Raw genomic sequence first — 24,876 nt, forward strand, 5'->3', positions numbered from 1 at the left:
AGCCACCATCAACTGGTTGCAGTGAGGTTTCTTCAGCCGTGCCGGGGCATTCCCAGCGGACCGAGCTCCCAATTCACTTCGGATATTTTTTTTGCCCCGTTTAGCTTAGGACATTGCTGTAAGGTCACTGTGCTCCTCTCGTCCCGCTCCCTGTAATAAATTGGTCAAGAAAGTAATTTTACCTTGGAAATAGCTTGAAAGTGTAGGGTAGCCTTCCCTGGGATGCATGAGCCACTGAAGCCTGGGGGGTCCATGCATGTTTCTGGGCTATGCCATGTAACATCCACTCTTTCACCCTGATGATACCTCAGCAGCATGTCCAATACACAGATTATGGCAGCATTTTCCAGGCTAAGCTGCATAATTTTTTGTTTCCGCTACATCTGCATCCATCCAAATGAAACCATTATTTCTGCAGAGAAGCACACAAGTAAATCACAGGGTTTAATAATTTTAACATCAAGGAGTGCCTCTGTTTTCTTGGGTATATTTGGTAGCCAGGCTGCTGTACCTCCCCGCAGTGGCTGAATCCACCTGCGCGTCCCCAGGAGCACATGAATCGTTTGGGTACCCATTCAGTACGGCCGGGAGCTCCCGGGCTGCTGCGCGTCAGGCTGAAAATAAATCAAATATTACACCCAGTGCTTCCTAGTCTGCCTGCCCTAAAGAAAACATTTTGCAAGAAAAAATATAGTATTCCAGAGGCTTATCTCACTTGGTGGCAATTCTGAGTGGATAATTGAAAACCAAGTTGATCATTAGAGGTTCACAGAGATGCTGAATAGCCCAGTGTTCAGTGGTCTCTGCCAGCCACGGCCAATTTACATTAAAGACTTGATTCCTTCTACAGCCCGTTTCTCAGCCCCTGGGAAATCTCCTCGTTGCTTATTCCTCGCTTGCGAGGACTGTCTAGCATAAGGAAAAGTCTTGCCTAGCTCTGCTCTCACTGCTGCCTGCAGTTCTGCCCACGGTTTCAGCAGGCTGAAGCAGCACGTCACTGGCCATGTGCATTTGCTGCAGAAAATTCAGCATTAGCCATATGCCCACCTCTGCCCCCACCAAAAACCGATGGTCAGGCTCTGCCACCATTCTCTAAACATTTTTTTTCCATAAAATTTGCCGGGGTTTTTTTTGTTTTGTTTTTTTGTTTGTTTGGGGTTTTTTGTGTGTGTGTGTGTGTTAGAAATGAGAGGAGCCAGAGGTGTGCTTCCCCGGGAACTGAGTTTAAAAAAACCCCTGAATTACGGACCAGGGATCTACAAAGTGATCAGGGGCTTTATGTGCAAATTACACTTGCGCGGGAGCAAAGCGTAAATATTAGAGCAACAATAATAACAATAACTGCCTGCCGAGAGCTTTAGGATGGGGGATTAAATGTCATGTGCAAATATTGTGATCTGTGCCGACAGAGGGATATCAGTCCGGGAAAAGCCAGCGTTACCTTCTTGCCTAATTCCCTTGGGACATCTTTAGGGGGACCGATCCGTCTTTCTCCCACCCACCGTTTGTTTTGTTTTTTGTTTTTTGTTTTTTTTTTTTATTTTTAACCCTTTAAAGCTTGGCTGATGGTAGAACCATGGGGAAGAGCCTGCCCGGGGGGAAGCCGGGCTGCTCGCTTCCCCACCCCGGGGGCCAGCGGGGGCGAGGAGCAACCGGGCGGCCGGGCACCGAGAGTCTCCGGTCAGGGCTGAGAGACCGCGGCTGCGGCTCAGCCCTGCCCGGAGACCCCCGATGCCCGGCGGCTCCGTTGCTCCTGGCCGCACCGGAGGTAAAGGATGAGGCAGCCGTGGCCCCCCATCCCCATGCCCTCCAGCCCCCATCGCCTTGATTTAGCCCTTGGTAATTAATTTGGCATTTCAGAATAGCTACTGGGCTGGATAATGGCCTCATTCATCTCCCCAGCCTAATCTGAACAGAATCTGGAAGAAAAGCTTTCAGAAAGACAGAAACTGCCATTCGGCAACTGCTCAAAAGAACTGTCACTCCAGGGGAATAAATCGCTCCTGATTATTTCAACCCGGGTCTTCTCTGCTTTTCCAGCCGCTCCCGGCCCCCAGAGATTTGAGGAGGGGAAGATCGGGTTGGGTTTTCCCCCCTCCCGTCTCCAAAACCGGGCCATGGCGGGGGGAGGTGGGCCCGGGGCAGCGCATTGTTCCCGGGGATGTGGACGAGCTCTGCGACCTGAAACGATTTGACTTTTAAAACAAGCTCCGAGCGGCGGGGCCGCCTGTCCCGGCGGCCCCGGTGGGGCGGAAGGGCAGCCCTTCTCCTCCCTCCTCCACTGGGGCTGCTCCGCGGCCGAACGCGGAGGAAAGGGCCGCTCTGCTTCGCCCCGGACCGGCTCAACCCTGTGCACGCACGTCGGCCGGCCCGGTCCCGGTGCGGCTACCGGAGATACCAGAGATGCTCTGGCCCCGGTGCAGGTACCGGAGATACCGGCGATGCCCCGGTGCAGGTACCGGGGACGCTCCGCTCCAGGTGCTGGTACCGCGATGCTCCAGCCCCGGTGCAGTTACGAGAAATACCGGAGATGCTCCGCTCCCGGTGCTGGTACCGGAGATGCTCCGGCCCCGGTGCTGGTACCGGAGATGCGGCGGCGATGCTCTGCTCCCGGTGCTGGTATCGGAGATACCCCGACCCCGGTGCAGTTACCGGAGATGTTCCGGCCCCAGTCCCGGTGCAGGTACCGAAAATATCGGAAAAGCTCCGCTCATGGTGTAGGTACCGGCGATGCTCCGCTCCCGGTGCTGATACACCGCGATGCTCCGGCCCCAGTGCTGATACCGGCGATGCTCCGCTCCGCGTGCAGGTACCGGCGATGCTCCAGCCCCGGTGGGAGCCAGAGCGCCCCGGGGCTGGAGCCGGCCAGGACTCGTCCCCCCGAGCCAGGGCAGGGCCGGCGCTAGCTGGTGCCTCATGACAGGAAAATCAAATCTGAAGGGGGGCGAGCCGGGGCGGGGGCACGGCCTGGTGCATCGAGCACGAGCATCCCCCCGCTCCGTCCTCCCGCACCGGGCCCAGGCCCCCCCCTCCCCGGAGCGGGGCGCGGATAGACTCGGGACCGGGCCTCGGGGAGCTGCTTACATGCATTTAATAGCTGGAGGGCGAGGTAATTAGAGAAAAACCTCAGTAAATCACGTTAATGACCGCAAGAGCCATTACCAGAGCCCGGGGGCTGTGAAACGCCGGGTAGAGCCGGCGGGGCGGGAGCCGCACGGCCGGTCGTTAAATTAACACCCTGCTAATGGGATTAAGCAGCACCGCGGGTTTGCGGGGGACTTTAGCGTGGGTCGGGTTTTCTTAGGAACAGCCCCCCCCTACCCCCTTCATGTTTTGCTGCGAGAAGGTGAAGAGGGTGAGAGTCGGGCCGGGCGCGCCTCGTTTATGGAGAAAATCCCGCCCGGGTATCAGGAAAGGCCGAAGTGTCCGGTCTGCCCCGCGCCCGCGGCGGGAGCGCGGCGGAGCCGGCAGCAGCCGCAGCCAAACCCGCATCTTCCCCCGGGGAAACGCGGGTGCCCGCAGCGGCACCGGCTTGGCTCCGGGCCGGGCCCCGCGTGTCCCTCCGTGCACGGTGGCACTGGACACCCCCCGCGCGGCCCGGGGACAGGCGGACGGACGGACGGAACCCCCGCGGGGAAGGGCTGGTGGGACACATGTGGGGAGGAGAAGCCCCGGGCGGGCAGGGCGGGGACTTAGACACGAGCGGGGATGGTCACGGCAGGCACTGGGATGCAGGCACGGGTCCGGATTTGGGGTACCTGGCTGGGCAAAGCGATGCATCGGCCACGGTGAAGTGGCGGGTGGTGGGGGGCACCGTCGGGGAGAGCCTGCGTGGGGGCTCTCTGCCCACGGCCCTGGACAGCTGGGTCTCAATTCCGCTTCTCCCCGCCCCCTTAGAGCTACTCCAGAGCGGGACGGAATCACCAGGACCCCTCCCATCCTGTAGATCGGTCTGCAACTCAAGAGCGGGGAGAAAAACCCCTCCGTGGGTGGGACACAGCGGGACGGTGCGTGTGTGTGACCTGCGTGTGCCGGCCTGCGTCCCTGGGCGGATCGCGAGGGGCCAGCAGGACTGGGGGACCCCCCCCAAGTCCCGAGTCGGCCGCATCCCCACATCCCCCCCGTCCTCCGGCGGGGGGGCAGCGAGGGCGCCGGGGGCAGGACAGGGGGGACCGTTTCCCGGGGAAGAGTTAACAAATTCCGGCAGCGGCGGGGCCGGGGGGGCTGGGGGGAGCGATGGGGGGCAGGGGGGCTGCGGAGCCCCGCTGCCCTGCAGGGAAGGCGGTTGCATTGCCAAAGACGCCCCGCTGGGCTAGCAGGCCCGGGAGCAGATTAATCAGGCACTAATTCAATTTACAACAACCACTTTTATTCAGCTCGGTGGCAAGGGATTGAAAGCGGGGAGAGGGGTGGGCGGGGGGCGCGGAGGCCGGCCTGGGGCTCGCCGCTGCCCGGGCAGCCCCCGTCCCCTCGGGCAGCCCCGCCGGGGAGGGGGCCGAGCCCCGTGGGTTGAAGAGGCGAGGGCAGCGCTCCGAAAGCCCTCTGCTCCCCCCGGGGCTCACTCTTCGGGACCCCAGGACCACCTCTCCAGGGCCTCGGGACACCATCTCGGCTCTCCCCGGGACAATCTCTCCAGGACCCCCTTTCCGCTCCCCACGGGACCCCCTCTCCGGGACACCACAACCACCTCTCCGGGACCCCGTCCGTGATCGCCGGGGGAGCGGATCCGGAGGGGGGTGGGGGGCTGGTACCGGGGATCCGCTGGGGCGGGCGGGGAGGGGGCCCGGGGCTGGGGCACGGCCCGGCGCGGGACAAGTGCCGCCCTTTAGCCCCTTCCTCGCTTTAACGGGAGCTCCCGCCCAGCGCAGCCCGCTACAACCTGCCGGGTGGCGCCGGGCGCCCCGTGCCCGTGTCGGGCCCAAGGACGCCCGATTTCCCCGAGCTGAACCCCCGGGACATCGGGGCCGAGACCCCCAGGACCTCCGTCGGAGCGGGCCGGCGCCGGGGCTCCCGGCCCCGCTACGCAGCTGAGGGGGTCAGGCCCAGTCCGGGCACAGGCAGAGAAGAGGCCGGCAGGGGAGAGGGCCCGATCCTCTCCCTCTCGGCCTCCCCACAGGTGCGCGGGGGGGCTGCCCCCCTCTCCACCCCACGGAGCACTCCCAGCCGCTGAAGCTGGGCAGCGCCGGCCCCCCAAGCCGCGTCGAGGGCACCGCGGGGCGGGGGGCAGCAGAGCCCTTCCCCGGCCCCTCTGGACGGCTGGGCTCGGCCCATCGCCGCGGTGTCGGGGCAGGTCCCCCCCCGGGGGGGCTCGGCGGGCTACGTCCCGCTTCCCCCCCTGCCCCGCGGCCTGTGCGCGCCTCTGGCCGAGCCGCCAGTGGATGTCGTTGTTCTGCTCCTCCGGCGCGATGTCACTCCTTCGGCGTGACCTCAAACGCGGCGGGGGCTGGGGCCGCCCGTCATCCCCCGTGCGAGGGCCGGGGCGGGCGGCGGGCGGGACCCAGCCCCGCCGCCAGCCCCGCTTTTGTGGTGCCGCCGCGGCCGCCGCCCCCCCGTCTCCGCGGGGCTGGCCGCGGGGCGGGCGCTGCTCCGCGCTCCCCCGGCCGCTGCGCCGCGACCGCCGGCCCAGTCGCCCCGCGGAGCCGCGCCGGGAGCGGCGGCTGCCCTCGCTCCTCTGCCCACGCCGCGCGGAGGGCGCGCAGGATGCCGCGGAGGGGCGCGGAGGCGCCGCTGGCCCTGCTGCTGGCGGCGGCGTGGCTGGCGCAGCCCCTGCGCGGCGGCTACCACGGCGGGGGCATGTTCGCCGTGCAGACGGCTCAGCCCGACCCCTGCTACGACGAGCAGGGGCTGCCGCGCCGCTGCATCCCCGACTTCGTCAACTCGGCCTTCGGGAAGGAGGTGAAGGTGTCCAGCACCTGCGGGAGGCCGCCGTCGCGGTACTGCGTGGTGGCGGAGAAGGGCGAGGAGCAGGTCCGCTCCTGCCACCTCTGCAACGCCTCCGACCCCAAGCGCGCCCACCCGCCCGCCTTCCTCACCGACCTCAACAACCCGCACAACCTGACCTGCTGGCAGTCCGACAGCTACGTCCAGTACCCCCGCAACGTCACCCTCACCCTCTCCCTGGGCAAGAAATTCGAGGTGACCTACGTCAGCCTGCAGTTCTGCTCGCCGCGCCCGGAGTCCATGGCCATCCACAAGTCCATGGACTACGGCAAGACCTGGGTGCCCTTCCAGTTCTACTCCACGCAGTGCCGCAAGATGTACAACAAGCCCAGCCGCGCCGCCATCACCAAGCAGAACGAGCAGGAGGCGGTCTGCACCGACTCGCACACCGACGTGCGGCCCCTCTCCGGCGGCCTCATCGCCTTCAGCACCCTGGACGGCCGCCCCACCGCCCACGACTTCGACAACTCGCCCGTGCTGCAGGACTGGGTGACGGCCACCGACATCCGGGTGACCTTCAGCCGCCTCCACACCTTCGGCGAGGAGAGCGAGGATGACTCCGAGCTGGCCCGCGACTCCTATTTCTACGCCGTCTCCGACCTGCAGGTCGGTGGGCGATGCAAGTGCAACGGCCACGCGTCGCGCTGCGTCCGTGACCGCGACGACAGCTTGGTGTGCGACTGCAAGCACAACACGGCCGGCCCCGAGTGCGACCGCTGCAAGCCCTTCCACTACGACCGGCCCTGGCAGAGAGCGACGGCCCGGGAGGCCAACGAGTGCGTGGGTGAGTCCCACGCCGCGGGGCGCGGACGGGGAGCGGGCGCTGAGGTCCCGGGAAGGGCAGGGAGTGGGAGGGGAGGACGAAGGACCCGGCGGAGGGGAGAGGGAGCGAAAGGCGCGGGGACATCCAGGGACACGGCGAGCAGCGCGGGGACATCCAGGGACACGGACAGCGGGACAGGGACGCGCAGGGAGATGGAGAGCAGGGAGATGGAGAGCCGGGCAGGGCGGGGATACTCTGCTACTCGGAGCGCAGGGCCGGGGGGGCACAGCGAGGGGCCCAGGAACGCAGGGCGGGGGACGTGAGGGCGGTCGGAGGCGCAGGGGAGGGGACGCCGAGGCACCCGGCAGCGCTCTGGTGACAACGCCGAGGGATCCGTGGCGCAGAGCGGAGGCACAGGGAACTGGGGACCACCGGGCAGGGGACGGCGAGGCACAGGGACTGAGGGCGGGGGATACCGATAGCCCCAGAGGCGTGGGACGGGGGACACCGAGGCACCTGGGCGCACAGGACGGGGGGCACCGAGGGACTCGGGAGCGCGGGGCAGGGGACACCAGGGAACTCAGGAGACGGGACACTCAGGAGAGCGCGAAAACACCGTTCGTGTCCGCGGAAGCGCTGAGGGGCACCGGCTTGCTGGGAAGGGTCTCCTGTCCCGCGCAGCTCCCGGCCGCGGGTCCCGCAGCGCACGGAGTGGGGTCCGGTGCGGGGACCCCGGACCTCACCGGCAGCCCTGCTCCCTTCCCCTGTCAGAGCCCCGCCGCAAAGCCCGCAGCTCACCCGAGAGGCTCCGTGCCCGGACAGGACGGGGACCGTCTCCGGCCCCCCCCCCCCGGAGGCAGAAGGCAGCTGGGCGCTGGGGAGGGCAGCTCGGCAAAGCTCCCGTCGCTGCCTCCTCGGGGGTGCGAGCGGCCCCGGGGGGCGGCGGGGACTTGAACGAGCCCCGAGGCCAAACGAGAACCGGGGAGCCGCCAGTCCGCTCCGTCTCGGGCGAGAAACCCGGCTATAAGCCAGCCCCCGGCTGCGGGCTGTCCCCGAGGGGAGACGGGGCGTCCCGCGCCTCTGCCCGGGGTGGCCAGGGGTGAAGGGTTTGGGGTGCTCTGCCCCTCGAGTCCCCGCGCATCCCGCCGACGGCTCCCCCCGATCTTCCACCCCCTGCGCCCCAACCGAATCTCCGCGCGCTCCCGGTCCCCTCCGCGCCGCGGGCCGGGCGGCCGGTGCCAGCCCCTGGGGTCAGCCGTGCGGCTGCGGCTGACCCGCGCTCGGCTGGGCTCGCCGCGCCGGGACCGCCCGGCCCCGCGGAGCGCGTCCCGGCCCCCGCCGCCGCCTTGCTTACAGGGAAAACACGGCCCCGTCTTCCAAAATATTTGCAGCTCCGACGCTGGGGGAAAAAAGAAGCGAGCGGCCGGCCTTTAGATTAAAAAAAAACCCCAACAAAACAACAACTTTTTTCTTCCCCCCCTCTCCTCCTTTTTTTCACCCCGAAATCACAGTCAGATGTGTCCCTTGCAGAGAACGCAATTTCTTCTCCGGCTCCTCCAACAGTGAGGTACGGCCAAGCTCTGGGGAGCAGAGGGGGTCCCGGGGCGGTGCCCGCCCCGGGGACCGATGCGCTGCCCCGGCCCAGGCTGCGGCTCACGTCGGGCGGGGGGCGCGGCGGGAGATGCCGGTGCCCTGGGGGCAGGCGGTGGGTGCCGCGGAGATGTGCCCAGAGCGCCCAGCCGGGGTTTGATCTCCGGGTTTGCTCTTCTCCTGTCCCGGGGGGGGGTCCCTCTGCCCAGCAGCACTCGGGGACGGGGCTCCACGGCGTGGTTATGTCCCGGGGACGGCCCCACTCCCCCAGGCCTCAGTCCCGTCTCAGAGGCAGGAACGAGTTCCCTGCGTGCAGAAGGAGAACTAATGCTATCGGCCATGCCAGAAAATTTGGTGCGATCTCAGGGTGCTGTTGGAGCCTCGATCTGCTCTGCAGAGTCCTGAAGTGCTCCTGAAAACGCCTCTGTTCAGTTATTGTGCCGGCCCTGTGCACTTACCAACCTTCTCCCAGTTTACTTCCAATAAAAAGGAAACAAGTTCCCAGTTTCCAGTAAAATGTGTGACTTTTGTGCCAGACTTTGCGTTTCAGACCATGCAGAGTCCGAGCCGTGTTAGACTTCTGCAAACGAAAATCACTCAATTTTTTTCCCTTTTCCGCCGACTTCGCTGGGAAGTGAATGTTTTGCAAGGATGAAGCTACCGTAAAATAATTTTCCCCGGCCCGTTTCTGCTGCACATTCCCTGGGACTGTACCTGTCAGTCTGCAAAACCAATCACGGCCAAACAACTGCGTTGCCCTGCCAAGCCCACACGGCCTGGAATAATCCCCCTAGATAAAGATCACAATAACCCTATTCAGCTCCCACCCACTTGCTCATGACCATCGGCCCACCCTGGTTTCTCTCCTAACTCCAGAGAGAAAGTCAGGCTTTGCAGTCACCCGAGGGTTACGGGCCCGGCCCGCGCAGCGGCCGAGCGGCGGGTTGGTGGTGATGCTGCCGGCTGCACGCTGGAGGGATCTTCAACCGCTTGCGAGGGCAGCCAGAGGAGGCCAGGCCCTCCTGAGCAGCAGTGGTGAGGGGTTAGGTGGATTAGCCGAATTTGCTGAATTTGCCCCAGGCAGTGGCGTGAGAACTTTGATCACAATTTTTTCACTGAATTTGCTCTTTTTTTTTTTTTTTTCTGGAAAATTGTGGGGTTTTTTCAACCAGGGAGAAAAATGATAGAATGTGTCTGCTTTGCTTAAAAATTTGGGTGTTTTCTTTGGTAAGCCCATTCCCCCTGCCAAAAACGAATCTTTGTTCCTATTCATGCTTATTTGGGGCTGAAAAAGAAACGCGCTGGAGTTTCTGACAAAAAGTCAAAATTTCCCACGGGAATGTTTTTCGCCAGCCAGTTCTAATTTTTCTTTATCAGTTCTTGCTGCCTGCAAGAGCCCGGGCACCGCACACGGAGAGGAGGGAGCCTGGCCCAAGGAGATCTTCTCCAGGGACCTGCTCCTGCAGAAGGAGCCCGGCCAGCAGAGCTTTTCACAGATTTCAGGTTCCCATCGACTTTACCTGGCAAATAATTCATCCACGTAGAGCTTGGCCTTACAGTCTGGCTTTGGCTGGGCGCCTGGGAGCTAACGTGCTCCAGGGAGGACACAGCTTGGAGACAAGCTTGGAGGTCTGTTCTCCATCCTCTCTTTCCAGCACCGTTGGGCTGGCTCCATTTGCGCAGCGTTGGTCCAGCCCAAGCCCCATGTCTCCATCCCAGTTTGTCCTGATGAAGCTTCCAGCTCCCCCGTGAGAGGAGATTGCAGCTGGAAAGGGCCTGAACTAAAATCTTGTCAGAGGTCAACTGCTGGTGAGCTTGTGCGGACCCAGAAAAATGCAGGCAGGGGCTTCGACCAGATTTAGGGACATCAATAAAACGCAATCGACACCGTTCCACGATTTCTCACGAACCGCGGCATTATTCTGAGTGCTGGAAACGAACCCGGACGAGCGCTGCTTTTGAATACTCCCTTTAGTTTGCATAAAATACCCTTGCGTTTGCCTTGGCCGGCGAAAGCGCCACGAGACAAACGCAGGCTGCAGCCCGCTGACAGGCACTTTGAGAAGGACCGCCAGATCCCGTTCCCAGCGCCGCGCTGGTGCGTCGCAGCCCTTTTCCCCCGCGGGGCCGGGAGATGCACCCCGGCACCTGCACGCGTGTCTGACGTCAGTGGCGTCTGCAGGTGCTGGGCGCCCCTCGGATTTTGGCCCCGTGTGATGCCTAGAGAGCGTTTAACGGTAACTAGTGCAGGGAGAGAAAGGAAACACGTTGCGTTTTCAGATGCGGGATTTGGCAGAAGCCGCGCGCGAAGCCTGGTGTTAGACAGGCTCCGCTCGGCGGTGCGCGCCGCAGTAGGGTTCCCAGGCTGGGATGCGTCTCATGTCAGAGCAATTTGTGAGCAAATCTCTCCTCCAGCTAAAAGGAAACTTCATCTCAGACAAAGGAGGGGACCAGGAACAGCCTGCCAAACACTCCCGGTGAAAAGCTTCCTTCCAGACCAGCCTGGGGCTTTATCACCTCGGTGGCGGTCCAGGGAGATGTGTGCAGGGCAGCGCTTCCTAAAACAGCCGCCGGGCTCCCCTCCCTCCTCCTCACAACCAGGGAAATCTGGTCCTGCAGAGGAGGGTAAGGACTGCAGGATTTCCTCTCGGGGCGTTCCTGGTGTCCCTTATTAAATTTAGGTGGTCCCTTCTCTTTAGCCCACATCAATCACCTCCACTCAAAAAGCCTTTGCGGTTCTTATCCCGCCCGTTACCGTTTTCCCCAGGGTCGGTACAGTGGGATGTTGGGTAGCCCTATGAGATGATTCCTTCCCATTCCCCGTGGCCTCCGAACGGGACAAGGAGTCAAGCTGGTGGTGACTGATGGCTTCGGGCGCACCAGAGCGTGCCGGCAGCCGTTGCTCGGCTGGGCGAGCAGCCCCCGCTGCCTGCCTGCAGGGTCGAGGCACCCCAGGAGCACGCAGCGGAGCAGGGAGTCAGTGCGAGTCCGGGGGCCACCGATGGGTGACAATGGTTCACAGTGGCTGAGACCCTCAGACCAGGAAGGACTGGGCTGGGGGAAGATGTCCTTTCTGTCTTCTCCTCTCCTGCGGTAATTCAGGGCTTTGCAAACGGTCTGTCTCAGAGGGGGACGGAGGAAGAGAGGGCTCTGTCTGCCGCAGAGTGGGAAGCAGAGCTGGCAGGGACCTGGTCGGGCAGGGGGACGTCCATTCCAGCCTCTATCCCTTCGGTTCCAGGCACCGTGGTGGGATGGGAGTCAGACAGAGGAATTAAGCGGCTTTGTAAATCCCTCTGTGAGGAGAAGGGGGGGTCTGAGTGTCCCCAGTGTTTACCCTGCCTATGGCCACCTCTCTTCCAGAGGGACAGAGAAGGGCACAAGCATCCCTTCTCGCCTTGAAAAGCAGCAACGTTTCTTACCCGAGCAAAGAGGGTCTGAGCAGGACTCTCAAGGTGTCCCTGCAGGATCCCCAGGGTCCCCAAAGAGGATCCCCAGGGTGCCCATGCAGGATCTCCAGGGTGCAGTATCCTCTGCCCCTCTGAGACGGATGCTGCTGCCTGGGGCTGGGCAGCACAGCACGACAATGTCTCCAGGTTGAGCCAGCCAGGCAAGGCTGGATTTTGGTGGATTTTGGAGCGGCTGTGTTCTGATACTGCCCGTTACTTTCTGAGGATATTAGGGATACTCATCATTTCTGATATCCAGGCTTGTCTTGTGCCTTAGTTTCCCCATTTATGGAGAATAAAGGGGGGCTGTGCAAAATGCTTTGGACTTGGGGGAAGAAAGGGGTGAAGCAGCATCCTTGTGTCTAGGGCAGCAACTGGGGCAGCTTCACCAGCGACACGGCACCAGCCAGCAAGCGGAACAGACCCTGCGTGGGCTGCGCCTCTCGTGGCACCACGTGCCGTCCACGGAGCTGCCGGTCCTTTGCACCCTGGTTCAGCTCCCGGCGGGTTGTCCTGCATGGGGAATTGCAGGGTAACGCTGTATTGCTGAGCAGATGGGTGCTGTAGCCATAGAAATATGGGCCCATAAGCTGCTGAGGCTCCCATTGTAGCCTCCCAAGCGCGCCTTGCATGGGCAGAGCTTTCTCACAGGCTTTTATTCTCAGGAAGCTTAAAGTTAAACTGATTTCCAACAGAAAGGTTTTTACACCAACAAACAAACAAACAAAAAAAGCGCAGTTAAGGCTAAAACAAAACCAGGCTTGGCACTCCGGGTTGGACACTTGCCTTCCCTTGAGCTTGTCCACGGCTAATCTCTGCCCTCCTCTTTCTGGGCCAAAGCATGTCATCCTTATTCAGCCTACGCTGTCCTCGCTTCGGTAAACTCCCCGTGACCGCCCGGGGGGACGTGCTGCCTCTCCGAGGACGCAGCGAGCAGCACGCGAGGGCTCTCGAATCTCCGCCGCCTGTAGGGACCCTGCTAAAACACTCCCGGGGTTCTGGTTTTCCCACCTGGGCCGGGCAGGGGGGGCGGCTGGGACGCCTGAGCCTGTCTTTATACTCCTAATGTACCCCCCCTTCATCCTCGGGGGCGGGGGACGGACCTTCTGGCCACAGAGGGTTGCTGCTGACTTTGGCTCTAGGTTTCTCCTGCCTCCCTTTTGGGATGCCCTGCTTTCTGGTACAGTGTTTTCGGAGGCTCTTGCACTTATTATGGGCTACTGCCTGCTGGGGTTGTGCTGTGCAAACAGAGTTTTCCTGGTGACCTTTTGGAGGATTTTGGTGCTGTGATGTGTTTCTTCCCCAGCCAGTTTTGCCTTGGGGGACCTGCAGGGCGAAGGAGATCTTGGGTCAGGACGACTGGAGCCAGCTGGTTACCCTCATAGCTTCGCAGAGGTTGTACATCATTTCGCCCCGTGTTGCTGTCAAACGGCAGAAACAAACCCAAACGGCAGCCCCAGACCCCACCAAGTACAACATCCAGCCGTTCCTAGAAAGCACTGACACAGCTGCCCGCGGCGCAGGACACACCAGCCCTCGCCGCCGCAGGGCTGAGCCCTCCAGACGCGGGGGGGCTTCTCAGCCCCCAGACTCAGGCCCGGCCGGATCATTTATTTGCGGCATGTTCATGATCGCACCAAACAGCCCCGCCGAATTTTCAGGCAGCAGCAGGGGAGGCAGAGGCTTTGCTGCCGGCATCAGCCCGCGCAGACGGCTTGGACCCGGGAAAAGCGTCCCCGGGGTGTCTCCGGAGCGGTGGCTGCCGTTTGGCCTTTGTCGCTGCAAGCAGCGGGGGACGTTTCCTTCGCGTGACCGGAGAGTCCCTGCCAGATCCCGGCTGCTTCCCGCAAGGCAGCCGTTCCAGGCGTTCCGGGGGGCACGGGTCTGCGCCCAAGTAGGAATCAAAGCATCGCTCGTAAAAAAACAGGGCAGATCCTCACCTGGTGCAAGCCCGGCTCCGGCCGGTGGCAGTGCCTCGCCCTTGCTAACCACGCGCCAAAAAATCCCGGCGGCTGCGCCAGGGCTGCCTGGCTGAACTGACGGACAGGCTTTTAAAAAGATATCTGTATAATAGCTTTCATTTATAGGGGGATTAGGATGCCCTGGGGACTGATAAGGAGATGGGGAGGCTTTTCCTGCTCTGAGCCGGTGCAGCGCGGAGGCTGTTGGGGGGAGCAGAGCGGGGGGCTCGGCTGCTCTCGCTCCATCCCAGGCGGGAGCAGCCGGTGTTTGCAGCAGAGATCAGCGGCACGAAGGGGCTCAGCCACACACCGGCTGGCAGTTTGCGTTAGGCTCGTTGGAAGGCAGGTGGTTAACTGCTGGGGAGGAAAAATCGTTGTGGTTTGATAGGTAGATACTACAAAAAATGGGTTCTGAGCCCAGAGAGCACAGGCACCCGTGTCGGCGGAGGGCTGGGGACGGAGGAGGCGTGTGGCTCAGCTGGGGGCTTGATTTACGGATTTATTTTGAACAGCACTAGTTTTGGCAGAGAATGGGGTTCAAAAACCGACGGAGCGATACGGCCAGAGAGACGGCTTCATCCCGGGGCTCAGCGGGGACGGTGCTGGGCACCCCGAGGCCCCAGCTGGCACCGGAGGGACTGCTGCATCGACAGCGCAAAGTAGGCACGAAATTGCTGCTGCGCACAGCAGGCACCGCCTGTGCAGAGCGACGGCCGCGTCGCCGGGGAGCGCGGCAAGCAAAGCGAGCAACAGGGAGGGAGGGAGCCCAGTTTCGTGTCCCCCACACAGCTGCGAAAGCGGAGAGGGTGCAGGCAGGAGTTTTCCTTTCAAATCTTTTCAAGGTGTCTTGTCGACGACGGGGGGGTTGAAAATGGTATCTGCGTTTCCCTCCTTGATAGAGGATTGGGGACCGGGAAGGAAAAATCCTCTATTTCACACTCTCCTTGAAGTGCAGGGTCATTCCGAATTGTTTCACTGAGGGTTACGGGCTGGCAGGGACCTCTGGCTTTGCCCACTGGCCGTTGTCACCCAGCCTGTGGTATCACCTGGAGAGGGATCCCCTCTTGCGCTGAGCCCGGTGCAGCAGCAGGGTGCCCTGGGGTGCTGCGTGGGGAGCCGCAGCCCCCAGCCCCGCTCCTGTGATGTGCCCCTGGGGATGGCGGAGCTGGTAAAGGTAAAGGATGAGCCCGGGAGACCTTTGCCATCTTCTGTCAAAAATGAACAGCGAGAAAGTTCGTGCGGGCAGGCGAGCAGGAATGCTGGCGTGGGTCAGGGCGAGCAGCCTCGGGGGTGTCTCAGAGACACACTTTCTCCCTGCTTGGGGGTCAAAGCTGCTGCAGCTCCCCTGTTTGGGGAGAGGAGGGTGGAGGGGCAGGAGCCTACACCCAGCGCCCACAAACTCACCTGGAAAAGGGCAAAACCAAAGCGAGGGGCAGGAGCAGCCGGGGCACTGACGCAGGCTGGGAGCAGCCAGGCTCCGTGGGTTTGTTTTACAGCAATTTTATTCTTTTTGACCTGCTGCGGGGAACTGCTGGGATGGGAAACGCTTTCTGATTGCGGAGAAGAAGATACAGATTCGATGATGGTGCGTGACGGAGCAGGAAGAGCGTTCCCCAATTGCGCAGGGTGCTAGGGAGTGGGGCGATTTCTTTCTGCCCTCATCCTAGGTGGTAATTAGAGAAGAAAAGAAAAGCTGCTGGCTCCGCAGGCCCCACCTTGCGCGGCTCGCTCTCCGGGCTGCGAGCCATATCCGTGCGGGTCTGCGAGCTCCCAGCTTGCGCGAGGCGAAGCCCAGCTGTTCCGTCCCCGATCACCATCTTTGCACATGCCTGCGTACTCCAAGTTCGCAGATTTGGATGGGAAGATGGATGAGGGGTCCACGTCGTCTTCCCCACGGTATTTCAGAGCGAGCCATGCGTCACCCTGATCCCGACCAGGCTGCACGCTGCGGCGCTGCGTGGGTTATTGGGATTCGTGCTTCATTTTGACCGAGTATAACTGTTTTCATGGCAGCTCCGTGGGGCAAATTAATGCCCCTTAATGTCAGCCGCCTGGATATGTAGGGTCCGGTCTTAGGCAGCCAGACCACAGTGGATAGAGAGAGCAAGGACAACGCATCTGATTGGAAAAAGGGATTATTTTACACCCACTGGGGATTGCCAGGTGCCAGCAGCCCAGTGCAGCACCTTGGTTTGCTCTCATAGCCCCAGAAGTATTTTCCTTCAGGGTCTAGCGTATGACCTCTGGTTGGTCAGGAGACGCTCTGGGAAGAGCTGAGCCCTGCGGGCAGGGAGGCGAGGAGAGGTGAGGGAGAGACGGCGCAGGCAGACGCGACCTGAATCTTCCTGTTCTCAGCCTCCTCTTCTTCACGCCAGACTTGGCCTAGACCCCGCTCCCCATGCAGGGAGGCCCTGGCTCTTCCTGGACCACTGGCCACCGCAGCATGTAGTAATGCATAACCAGCAGGATCCCGTCCCAGAAGGAAAGCCAGTCCTGGGGGATGTGACAGAGGTATCAGGACGCTGTAAATGGAACAGGGAAGATGGAAGGTAAATGATGGGTAGAGCTACGGCTAGGAGAAAAAGGTCTGGTTTTAAAAATCAGCCATGGTGGTGCACGAGATGAGCAGAGCATCCCGTAGAGCATCCTTGGGACGGCCAAAGGCGGCTGCTCCCTCCCGGTGCTGGCGAGAGGCTGTTGTTTTCCAGCCTCATCTGATAAGCGGTGCAGAACCAGCCAGGCAGCCGTCGTGCATTTTGCCTTCCTCTGGCGTTGCAGGCTGCCCCGAGCCAGGCTGTTTACTCGGTTGTCCGCCCGCCCTTTTGCAATAGGGAGTCAGTTCTGGTTAATGTTGGAGATTGTAACGTGATTACCGAAAGTCTCATGAAATTAAATCACTTTGCTTCAAAGCGGCCGGGGAGGGGGAGCGTCTCTCTGGCAGCGGGGATGGCCGAGCGGATATTGAAAGCAGACTGGTAGCCAGTATTGCATCGCACACAATTGAGCTCTGACAGTGTGAAGGCAAATACAAACAGCAGCTTGTGTTTGCACACAAAGGCTCTGTGCACCAGTATCCCTGGCCCTGTACTTTACACCCTCGGCTCTTGGGCAAAAAGTCTGGGAGGGTAGGAGGGAGGGAAACTCCACTGAATATTTAGAAATGAATTGAACTGTGCAAACATGCCATTGGGAAGCTCTCAGTGTAACACTTTGGATCAGCTACCCGCCGGGGCTGGAACACAACCGCTGGACTTGAAAGGGCAACTTTCACGCTGAAGCAAAACTGGACAAAAGAAGATAAATGAAACGGGCTCCCGGCGGGGTTTGGTTTGTTTGTTTTTGTAACTCGGCTAATATTCCCGCATTGTTCAGCCCAGCGGCCCAGTGTCTGTCCTTCACACGCTGCTCGTAAATCGGGGCTAAGCAGGCAGCGCGGGCAGCAGGCGGTGCGGGGCAGGGAGGGGATGAGCCCCTCCGGCGCGGGGCCCCGGGGACCGTGAGGTTGTCCTCCGCAGCCCTCGGGGTGCAGGGAGTTGGATGCGCTGCGTCTACGGGGCCGCAATCACACCACGTCGTGCCAGGAAGGTCTGAGCCGGCGCGGTGATGCGCAGCCCTGTTAATTCCCAGGTGAACCTGGATTTAGCCCGTGGCATTTTTGGGCAGGGCGGGAGGATGAAGAAGGTCTGTCGGGCCAACGAAGCTTTGCTATCGGTTCACTCTGCAGCCGGGCGTGGCGTGTCCTAATGATTTTCATGGAGCTGGCAGCAAATCTGGCAGCCGAACCCGGACGGATGGCGGGTACCAGCGGTGACGTGTCAGCCGCCCGCATCCCGTGGTGCAGCAGCAGAGCGAGGAGCGGTGCTCGTCCCCGCTGCACCCTGTGCGTGCCCGGGGATGTGTCTCCGTCGAGCTCGGAGCGGCCGGGGGCCTTCGTGGGATGGCCCGTGTGTGCAGGATCAGGGGTCCCGACACCAGTCCTGCTGTACGCAGCCAGGGTGATACAGGCACTCATTTGATTTCGAGGGAAACAGATCCCCAAATGCAAGCCTCTTGAAAATTCATTTGCCCCCAGGATTTTAGGCAAGGAAACAGCCAAGTCTAATACCGCAATACTTCTCTAGCTAGCACTGAATAAGCAAAAGCTTCATAATCAGCTGCATAATAGTCTCGATCAAATCGAACGGCAAGAATAGCCATGCCTTTAAAACATTACATAATATTTAATATGCTCCGTAGCATTTACTCCTCACAAGCCTCTGCGAAACCACAAAAAGTTCACAAAAATTTGGCAAACTGATCTCTCCAGAAATCCAGCCCCCCCCAAATGAGCTATTTGTTAGTCTCCACTTCACAAAATCAAAAAAAAAAAAAAAAAAAAAAATCCCAACAAAACCCCAGACGGCACGTCACGTGCTTGGGGCGACCAAAGAAATCCCTTGATTTAGGTGACCAATGAATGTCCCCAGTAATGAAAAGTGAACAATTTGTCGGCAGCCCATGCACTTGAAAACGAACGATCCAAATTATTCAGCAAGTCTCCCTGGATAGTGAAACCATTGAAAGGGGATCGAGACAAAGTCATAAATTATTCATCACCCAAAAGAGAATGAAATGCATATAATCATAACAATAATAATAACAACAACAAGCGCAACACTAATAATAGCAACAAGGATTCAGCCAGCTCTGCTGAGAGAACCGGGGAGGCATGAAGACTCACAGATTTATTTTCCCTTTTTTCCAGCCCCCCTTTAGAGCAGCTGTGTTAAATAAAGGGATGTAAAGTGGGTCAACATTTGGAATAAATGTTTTTATCGCCAATAATTTGACTCGCTTGCCTTGACTAGGGGTGATGCAGTTTGTACTCCAGCCCTTGGCAGTGAGAAGGTCCATGAACTCACACGCATCACTGTTAATTGCTTAATATAATGAATTTCTCAGGGTCCTGGACTACTTTTAAGGAGTCTGTGGAAGTGGCTGCAGCGGAGGCATGTACTGTACCACTGTCTCCGGAAAATTTATAGGTGTCCATGCACGGAAAGAGAAGTGGAAAGTGCTGGCCTAACACACATCCCGGGATTCGACTCTTCCTGGCTTGAATGGGACCTTGATTGCAGAGTCAGCCGGGGCCATTGAGGCAGTAAGAGAGCTGAGGAGAGGCCACAACACTTGTCACACAGCCCGCGAGCTTCCTGTCGTCGCTGGCACGCACGTTTTTGGCTGGGAAAACTCTGCCGCAGCTACGCCGTGTGCCTGAATTCGGTGCGTTTCTGCTCTCCATCATTTTGCCGCCCTGGGGAGCCGAGGTTTCATTTGGGCATCTTTTATCTGGGACCCCCTTCCACCAACCCACCCCCCCCGGCGGGGTTTTCTCCAAGGGGAGCGCGCTGCCGGGCGATGGCTGGGCGATATGGAAGATTCAAATACATTTATATGCTTGCACCGTGTTGTAAAGCGCCCGACTACAACTTTGGCATGCAAATGAATTCCCGTTTGCAGCGAAGGGGCTCAGCCGTGGCACCCGGCCATCTCCCAAACCGTTTCCCACAGGTTGCCCCGAGTTTGCACGGGGGGGTCAGAAGGGCTGTAGGGTCCCTTCGCCGCCGTCGGGCTTCCGCAGAGCTTTCTCCACCCGCTGCTCTCAGCACGGAGAGGGGAGGTGTCCCGCTGTTCCGCGCACGCAGACAAAAAAAAAAGGCATTTTTAAGGCCGGGAAGCAGCAGGTTGGGCCAGGAGGGAGCAAAGCTCTGACCCCGTATGTCTCCATAGGCTTTGGGTGCTGTGGTGGGTGCTCAGCACCCACACGGTTGGGGTTGCATGGGTCAATGCCGCGGGAAAGCGGGGCAGGTTCGGCACGACGGAGCCAGCACGCGGCGGGTATTTTGGAGACCGGTGCGCCGAAATACGACGTCATAAAGGCTGATTTTTATTTGCTTGCCGAAAGAATCTGCAGTTCAGACAGATTTTTCACTCGCTTGCTGAAATAATCTGGAATACAGGCTCGGCCCTGCTCAGGTGGGGAAAGCGTGAGAGGACGGGGGAGATGGGGGAGAGGCAGCGGAGGGGCCGGGGCACGGTGGGCTGCCCGTGAGCCCGGGGCCAGCCGGCGGTGGGGTTTCGTGGCGCGGCGCTGCCTCTCCCCGCGGCCGCGGCGGGAGAGCCAAGCTCGCAGATCCTCCGCTGACGGGCAGCCCTAACGCAAGAAGGAGAAGAAAGAGTTCCTGCTGGCATTTTTGTTGGAAGTCGACTGCGTATTAAGTGGAGCACGGTTTTCATTACCAGCTCCATTTTGGTACAATAAATCACGCGCTAGAAAACACACTTTTGGCCTAGATTCTGCCCTCAGTTAAGAGTGGCAGTAACCAGAGGCAAAATCCAGCTTCGGCTTCAGCGTTGCGGCCCATATGTTCACCTTTTGGAATTAATTTCTTCTGGTAATTTCTGTGTAATTATACAGCATTGAAGGCTGATTATGTGCTTCCTCTCATGGGCAATTAATATTGCCGATCTAGCGCCAAGGGTGCACTTCGCACTGTACGAAGCCATGAAGAGAGGGAAGCTCAGCCCCCGGCGCCTGCTGCAAGGTGACAACCTGGACCCTGTCACCTTCAGCGAGGGGACTCTGGGGTCCCCCCACCCCGACTCCTCGGAGGAGATGGGGCCACCCGCTAGCGATTTAGCACAGACCAAGCGCTTGCTGTTCAGCCGTAGGCAGGACACGGAGCGTTTGTGCGGGCTCCAGCTGCTGCTGAAATATTTGGGAGGTCATTTCTGCCGAGCGGGCTGGAAGAACCTGTAATTGCAACAGATGCTATCCGACGGCGGCAGCGCCGTGGGTGAGCAGAGCCGCTCATCTCCCCAGAGCAATAATCTAATTTATATCTCACAAGACAGTTTTATTTTTCTGAATTACCAATGCCTTTTTCTGCCAGTTCTCTGGCAGATCTGTGCAAACTCCCCGGGGCTTCGGCCGCAGCCCTTGCTCCTGCTTGAGACAGGGGGAGTGGAGAGTCGTAAAAGAAACTTTCGCATCGGGTTATGGTGCCTATAAAATTAGTCCCGTTAGAAGCTGGCTGCCCATTTAAACAAGCAATTTAAATGGATAACAAAGGCATCCCCGCGCCCCCCTCACAGCTTCCGTAGAATAACTGAGTTTAACTAGACGGAAAGGAGAACAGCGACGGGTTTGCTTGAGTCAGGCTTCTGCGTGGCTCAGACGCCGCTGCTGCGGCGGCGTTCGGATTTGGTTGCCCCAGTTCCAACGAGACGGAGAGAGAAAGCAAGCGGGAGGAGGAGAAATCATTTCTGGCTTCACCGCCGGACCCCGCTCTCCCCCTGCGCAGGTCGTTCTCCCCGCCGGGGCTGGGGCAGCCGGTGGGGCTCGGCCGCACGCGGGCTTTGCCCGCGCTGGTGGATCCGCTCCCGTTCTGCCAAGTGCGGCGACGCAACCCCGCGCGGGAGAGCCCGAAAGCGAATGGGGAAGGTGCTGCCTCCAGGAGCTGGGCTGCCCTGCCTCCGGGGTGCGGGGTCGTCCTTGCAACCCCTCCTTCGCAGAGGGAGGGCTCCCCCAAGGCAGCCCGCAGCACTTCGCAGGGCGGTGGGGCACGGGCCACGCAGCCCCCAGCTCCCCCACGGCCCCAGCTGCTTTCTTAGGGTCCTCGAACGGGAGAAGCAGCCGCTGCACCCCCCTTGCAGGTGCCTGGGGCCAGCTCTGTGACCCAGGCTGCAGGGAGACAGAAAGTGCTTTGATAGTGATGCCCTTCCTGCTCGTGCCCAGGTGTGAGATTCACTGTCAGGGGAAAATTAGTAGCAAAAATGTGGAAAAAGAGGGGAATTTTCCTGCACCTCCCAGACATCCATCAAAAGAACAGCTCGGAGAATCGGTTTCACTTGGTCGGGAAGTGCAGCCCTGTTGTATGCCCCGTTTCACCTCTGGGGGAAGGACTTTGTATGTCACTCTGTCACGTCTGCGCTTGGGAGCTTAAAATGAATCCTCACACTCAGTCCCAGCTTGAGACCTAAGGAAGCAAAACGCTACCCAAGCCACAAGTTATTGTTAGGTTTCAGAGTGAACGCTCCCCCGCCAAGGTGAGAGCAGCTTGGCCCTACTAGTTTCTGCCACCCGTTAGCTGTGACAGCATCATCTGTTCTCGGACAGCCTTCACCCACCTCCCCAAACCTCCGCTCCCAGGCTTATGGGCTCACATTTTCCCTTATCCCATCCTGTCACGGTGGCAGGGAAAGGCCAGGGAAAGGAGACGCTGAAACCTGTCTGTGGCAAAGAGGAAAAACTGCCAAACTGTCTCGTCGGAGAGAAAACCAGCTGGTTTCAACCCGCACCTGGGCCGCGCAGCCGGGTGCTAAGGCTGCGTACGGATGCGAGCGCTGCCGGGGGGACAGACAAAGGGACAGTGCCAGGTCTCTGCCTGCGCCGGGGAAGCAGCCGCGGCCGCTGAGCGGCTCTCCAGGCTCCCAGCCTCGGAGACAGCCTCCCGAGAGTTTAATTTTTGGGAAGCTTTAACATCCCCAGCTTACCAAGCGCTGAAAGAAAGGTCAGCTAATCCTTCACAACGTCTGAATGAATTCAGGCCCAGAAGTGAGATTACTAAACAGGGGAGCGGGAGGCCGGCAGAGCTGCATGGATACAGGGACCCTTCCCATAGTCAGGCCTGGCTTTCTGAAGAAATGGACCTTTTATTTCAGTTCTCATCCCCCCGGGAGGACGGGGGGGTAGGCAGACGTGGCTGAAGCACCCAACTCCCCTCCCCCAGCGGCAGCCCCGCAATCGCAAACACCGGCAGCGCTTGGAGCCCTGCACGGCAGCTGAGCCAGGGTCCCCGGCCGCGGGACAGACGGACGGGGTGTCCTGCGGAGAGCGAGCAGCACCCACGGCCCGAGCGTCCCCAGTGGATACCCGGCTCCAGGTCTCAGCTCAAGTGTTTGGGAAGCAAACCCCGACAAGCAGCGACCCCGTGTCCCTCCTGGCTGCTTCGGTGGCTTTTGGCCCGTGTCTCTGAAGGCACCGAGGTCCGGGCGCGCCCTTTGCCCGGGCACCAGGCACCTGGACGCTCCCGTGCACGGGGTGATGCTAGCCGAAGCCCTGCATTTGAGGCAACGTGGCCATTTCTGTGTCCTCACCACTTGCTGCCGTGCTTCGGGACCCCTTTGTGGGACACCCCGAGAGGCCACCCAGGGGACCGAGCTGTGTCCGAGCCCAGCTGAGTGGGGCGAGGTGGGTGCCCGGCTGCCCCTCGATGCAGCACCCCTTCCTGGGGAGGGGAGCGGGCACCGTGCCCACAGGCAGCCGGTGCCGGGGACTGTGGGGCAGCGCGGGCAGCCCCTTTCTGGGCTGCACCCACAGTCCTTTGTGAACCCCCGGGGCGATGACATGACAGGACCACTAAGGACTCGCTTTTCTTCTGCAAATCAACCGTCCTTCTCAATGCTGGAAGAGCGGAGCCCATTGAACGCGGGCAAGAAGCAGACCCCCGGGGTGTGGATGCACTGCGATGAGCCATGGTAACCTGGCTACAAGTGTGACGGCGCAGACACCCAGACCCCAAGCCTCCCTGCCAGGCTCCCGAGACTCCCCAGATTGGGTATTCAAGCCACAGGGTTTTCTCTATTGACCTCAAAACACTGTTCTGCATGGGAGAATTCTCTTTCTTTCTCTCTTGGTAACTGCAGAATCAAGTGTTTGCAGTTGGAAACTTTCACTACCACAACGGCAAACTGGTAATTCGGCCGGGAGCTTCTTGCCCAGTGGTGGGCCTTCATCCTCAAGGTCCAGGGGCCAGCTAGGAGAAAACGGTGAGGACGCTTTTTTCGGGCGCTCTGTGATGACTCCAGCAAGGTGGGACGTTCCACCAACACGTGCAGAGCGGCCAGGACCACCACGTCACGCAGAGCTGCCAGGTCCCCGGCCGCAGTCCTCTGTCTTCCCTGCAAAGCACTGGATGCCCTTCCCCAGCTCGCGGGGGATGTCTGATGGAAAAAGCCCATCCCGCCAAGGGAGCTCCAGGTGAACAGCCCCGAGGTCAGATCTTCTCCGTAGCTTGGTTTTTATTGCAGTCCTGTGAGAGGCTGTAGCAGTGGCTGGAACGCTGTCTGGCCGTGCGGTCCCAGCAGCGCCGGGTGAAGTGCGCGGGTGCTGCAGGTTTTCAGGTCCCACAGAAAGCTCAGCACTTCCCAGCTACTGCAGGAAAACCGGCACCAGGAGACTGACGGCTCAGTCCCGCTCAGCACCCTCTGGGACAGCATGGTGCTCCCTCGGTCCTGGCAGATCCCTCCTGCAGGGAATAAACTCCTGGTGCTGGGGAAGAAGGATCTGTGTGATGAGGCGTTTTAATAACAGCTATGGGTGCAGCCGTACAGATCTGTTCTAGATGCATCCGTGATCCTGTGAAATGCAATGTTTAGTTACACGGCGACTTGGATTCTGAGACTCCTGGACAGCAAATACCCAAATTACAGCCAGGAAATACTTAAACTCAGCCCCAAAAGGTGGCATTCACCAGCAGGATCATGGCAGGGACATGAAGGTGCCCTGCAGGGCTCTGGGATGTGCTGGAGCTGCCAGCCAGGAGCAGCTTTCGCCCGGGGCTGATACCTGTCGCAGGCAACAGAGACAGCCCGGTACTACCAGAAACATCTCTAAGAACATCCCGCTGGGATTAGCACGTGCAGGCAGAAGGCGGCAAGGGCTCAGGCGGAGGGGGAAAGGTACGGGGCAGTCGTGAGCGGTAGGGTTAAAACCAGCCCCGTGTGTCTTCTGAGGAGAGGTTTTTCACTCAATTTGGAGGGAAGCTTCCAGCTGCAGCCCTGATTAACAAACAGATGGATGCTAGAGTGTCTGAGCATGATGTCTGGTGTGACATCACACCACACATGCAGTACCTGCCCTGGGGAAAGCGAGGCACGGGTGGGGGAACTGACCGATTAGCAACGTGGTGGCAACCAGAGAGGCTCCCTGGTCCTACTTCTCTCTTCTTTTCCCCGATCCTGAGCCGGTGTTACTCCAGTTGTTGGTTTACTGGAAGGGAGGAGAGAGGAGACTCATCCTCGCTGTGGTGGGGAGCGTTAACAGGAAGCTTGAGATGCACGGCATTTCGGGGGATTCGCGTTTAGCTCAGCCTGATCTCAGACTGGACTGGTTTCAGGTATATCTGAACATTTC

The 24,876-nt window shown here is 60.1% G+C and overlaps 1 protein-coding gene across 1 annotated transcript in view; it reads left to right on the forward strand.

Moving 5' to 3' along the window:
- Positions 1-5,179: 5,179 nt before the first annotated feature.
- NTN1 (netrin 1) overlaps positions 5,180-24,876 on the forward strand; it is a gene marked incomplete at its 3' end in the record, with an annotated part of 107,050 nt that continues 87,353 nt past the window's right edge. The window contains exon 1 of the mRNA XM_082008233.1: positions 5,180-6,724. Coding sequence (XP_081864359.1) covers positions 5,701-6,724 — 1,024 coding nt within the window. The 5' untranslated portion in view covers positions 5,180-5,700. The remainder of the gene's footprint in view (positions 6,725-24,876) is intronic.

Source organism: Phaethon aethereus (genome assembly GCF_964289735.1).
Source record: "Phaethon aethereus genome assembly, chromosome: 18".
NCBI lineage: Eukaryota > Metazoa > Chordata > Aves > Phaethontiformes > Phaethontidae > Phaethon > Phaethon aethereus.